This window comes from Nuphar pumila, chromosome 10 (genome assembly GCF_984573655.1).
Source record: "Nuphar pumila chromosome 10, dmNupPumi1.hap1.1, whole genome shotgun sequence".
Taxonomy (NCBI): Eukaryota; Viridiplantae; Streptophyta; class Magnoliopsida; order Nymphaeales; family Nymphaeaceae; genus Nuphar; species Nuphar pumila.
This window is the reverse complement of record NC_143258.1, coordinates 106,496,039-106,498,930: the sequence shown is the minus strand read 5'-3', so window position 1 is coordinate 106,498,930 and position 2,892 is coordinate 106,496,039. Positions and strand designations below refer to the sequence as shown.

General features: G+C 43.3%; 1 protein-coding gene across 1 annotated transcript; it reads right to left on the bottom strand.

Annotated features, from left to right (window-relative positions):
- Nucleotides 1-476: 476 nt before the first annotated feature.
- Nucleotides 477-2,503, bottom strand: LOC149827791 (uncharacterized). The gene is made up of 2 exons (XM_090019640.1): nucleotides 2,248-2,503; nucleotides 477-1,516 (listed from the first exon to the last, which is right to left on the bottom strand). The coding sequence occupies exons 1-2, from the start codon at nucleotides 2,425-2,427 to the stop codon at nucleotides 899-901; spliced, it is 798 nt and encodes a 265-aa protein (XP_089875766.1). The 5' UTR covers nucleotides 2,428-2,503; the 3' UTR covers nucleotides 477-898.
- Nucleotides 2,504-2,892: the final 389 nt, after the last annotated feature.

The following is a 2,892-nucleotide window of genomic DNA, read 5'->3' as shown; positions in this document are numbered from 1 at the left end:
CCTGACTCCCATAAGAGCTTGTCTTTGTTCAAATTTGATATTAAATGTGATATTTGGAATGACTAGTTTTTTAGTCGAGAAAGTTTATTTATTATTACCCCCCTCTGGGACTCTTGACACAACCCAAACCGATCTCGAGACTCTGACAATTGCTATTTTAAAAGGGGAGGAAAATAACACTCATTTCACCACCTCACGGGACAATCAATTCCCCTCGAAGCAACCACAACTCAAATCCCGTGAGTAGTATAGTTGAAACATCAGAAAAGGTTGCAAAGTTGATAGAAAGATTATTTAAAACCAATTCCTACTTTCATCACAGCTATTCGCTTCTTGTCAAGCAAAACACCCATATAATCTTTGTTTCATATATATGTGAAACTATTGGTTAAAAAAAAGAGTTCTGCTGCTACACATGGATGAGTTCAGATTCGTCATACCAACTTCACTGAATTCTCATTCCTAAAGAAGATGGATTTTCTTCAACAAAACCTTCTTTCCCTTGATTTTTTCAATAAAGATGTACAAGTAAAAGAAAGGATTCTCTGAAAGTCATCATCCGGACCAGACTGCAAGAAGACCAGAACAACAGAAGGAAAACAAAGAAAAGAAAAAACCACCACCACCACATGGAGTGAAGGAACAACCACAAAAATCCTAATCTCTGCAATTTTTTTCCTGAAATACAACCATGGGAACGACCATCCCCGTCATGTGAAAACCATCTAACAATTCCCAATCCTAAGAAAACAGAAGACGAAGAAGAGAATCATTCTTGTACAGAAATTAAAACAAAGAAAAAGGAGATCAAATAGCCATGACTACGTCAGAGGAAATATACAAGCCACCCACATCCTAAGCCTAACAACCACGCCGCCACCACCATCATTCACCCTCCTCAATTCGCCTTCTTTCCTGCAAGAGACTTCGTCCTCGTCGTCCTTGCCTTTGTTACAGTCTTCACGCTTTTAGGCTTCTTCACTTTCACCACCTTTGCCGCAGATGGCTTCTTTGCCACCGATCGAGTCGGCTTCTTCACTGGCTTCTTTGCCACCGATCGAGCAGGCTTCTTCACCGGCTTCTTTGGTGAGGCCTTGGCAGATGTTTTAGCCACCTTAGCAGCAGGCTTTGAAGCGACCAGCTTCTTCGCCACCGCTGGTTTCTTCACAGTGGAACTCTTGGGCTTAGGCTTAGCTGCACCAGCAGCCTTCAGCTTCGGCTTCACTGCAGCAGGTTTGGGCTTAGACGGAGATTTGGGGGCCTTTGGCTTCGTAGTAGCAGCGGGCTTCTTAGGAGCAGCTGGCTTCTTGGGGGCCTTCTCCTTGGCCGGAAGCTTGAAAGAGCCCTTGACCTTCGAGAGTTTGCCTTGCGCCACCAACTTCTTCAGCTGAACCAGCAACAGCTTGCGGAAATGGGATGGCAATTGGTCTTTTCGCTTGTCCTCGAGGAACTTCCCAATCGCATACTGGCTCGTTCCCTTGCGATCCTTCCTTGCTTCGATTGCTTCAATGATCATCTGAAGCATCCCGACAAACACAGAACAATAATCAGCAATAGATCAAAACAGAAGGGACTCCCAAATCCTATCAATTGATAGAAAACGAATAAATGTAGCATCCCCAAACAAACAATGATTGAAGAAATCAACCTGAACAGAAGATGGGCATCTCTAGAAACTAATAACCATTGAAACAGATCAAACATCAAGATGATTTATCTCCCCAATTTCACAGAAACCAAGTAAATAGACCAATTTAGAAGAGAACTATATCTAAGAACTTGCTGAAATAAGCAGTAAGGTATTTCTAGAAACTCAGAGCACGAAGGAAGACGAAATGGAAATTTCTAGATGAGAGAAATGGACCGAAACAGAAAACAAAGAAATTTAACGAAACTAAAGACCGAAAGAAAGGAAATCTAGTATCTCTAAAACTAGCAAAAAAACAACATAAATCGACCAAACAAGAAGATAAGCAGCTGAGAACTAGAATAAACAGTAGAAATGGATCAGACAGGATATGAGCATCTCTAAAAGCAACGAGAAAACAATGAAATCCACTGAAACAGAAGACTGACATCTCCAAAAACCGGCAGAGAACAAAGAAATCAATCAAACTAGAACATGGGCATCTGAGAACTAAACGAAAACCGAAGGAATGGATAAAAATAGAAGATAAAACTCCTAAATCAAAAATAAACGACAAAAAACAGACCAAATTCGAAGATGGACATCTCAATATGCAATACCTCATAGTAGGAAGGGTGAGAAGGAGGAGCCTTAGGACCCCTGGATGCAGATGCCTTCTTGGGTTTGGGCTCCTTGGGAGCAGCAGGCTTCCTCGCCCTCTTTGCCTTGGGCTTCTCCTCTGCTTGAGCAGGAGGGTCAGCAGGCGCAGAGGCGACGTTGGTGTCTTCAGCAGGAGCCATTTTGGGATAAAATTGGCCGGAGAGAGTGAGGAAGTCGGTGAGCAGACGGAAAGAGGAAGAGAAGAAGGGATACACCAATGGAGAAAGAACCCGAGATGCGTGGTGCTTATATACCATCCGGGATTGAGAACGGTAGACAAAAGGAGCATTGTGATTGGTTGAAAACCGCTTCACTCGGATTTTTCCCATTGAAATTTTGAATGTGGGCCTTTCGATTTGGCGCGATCGACGACCCTCAGTGGTCCAACCTTCGGGGGTCTTAATGGGATGCAGTATGGGGCTGGTTTAGGTGTGTTTCTCAACCCTCTTTAGTTGGCCATAACTTGGGCTTCCCTTGCTTAATTTGCTTGGGATTTTCACTGGTGTTTACCTTAGGACCTTGGCTTTCCAATGAGTGTTTGATCGCTTGGTTTGGTTCAAGGATTGGGGAGATATGAGGTGTGAAAGCTACATTGGTCTGGAACA

Bases quoted from the DNA above. Each gene is read 5' to 3' on its own strand.
- LOC149827791 (XM_090019640.1), bottom strand. From the start codon at position 2,427: ATGGCTCCTGCTGAAGACACCAACGTCGCCTCTGCGCCTGCTGACCCT. The intron at 1,517-2,247 runs GTATTGCATATT...GGGATGCTTCAG, and splicing joins CTCACCCTTCCTACTATGAG to ATGATCATTGAAGCAATCGA.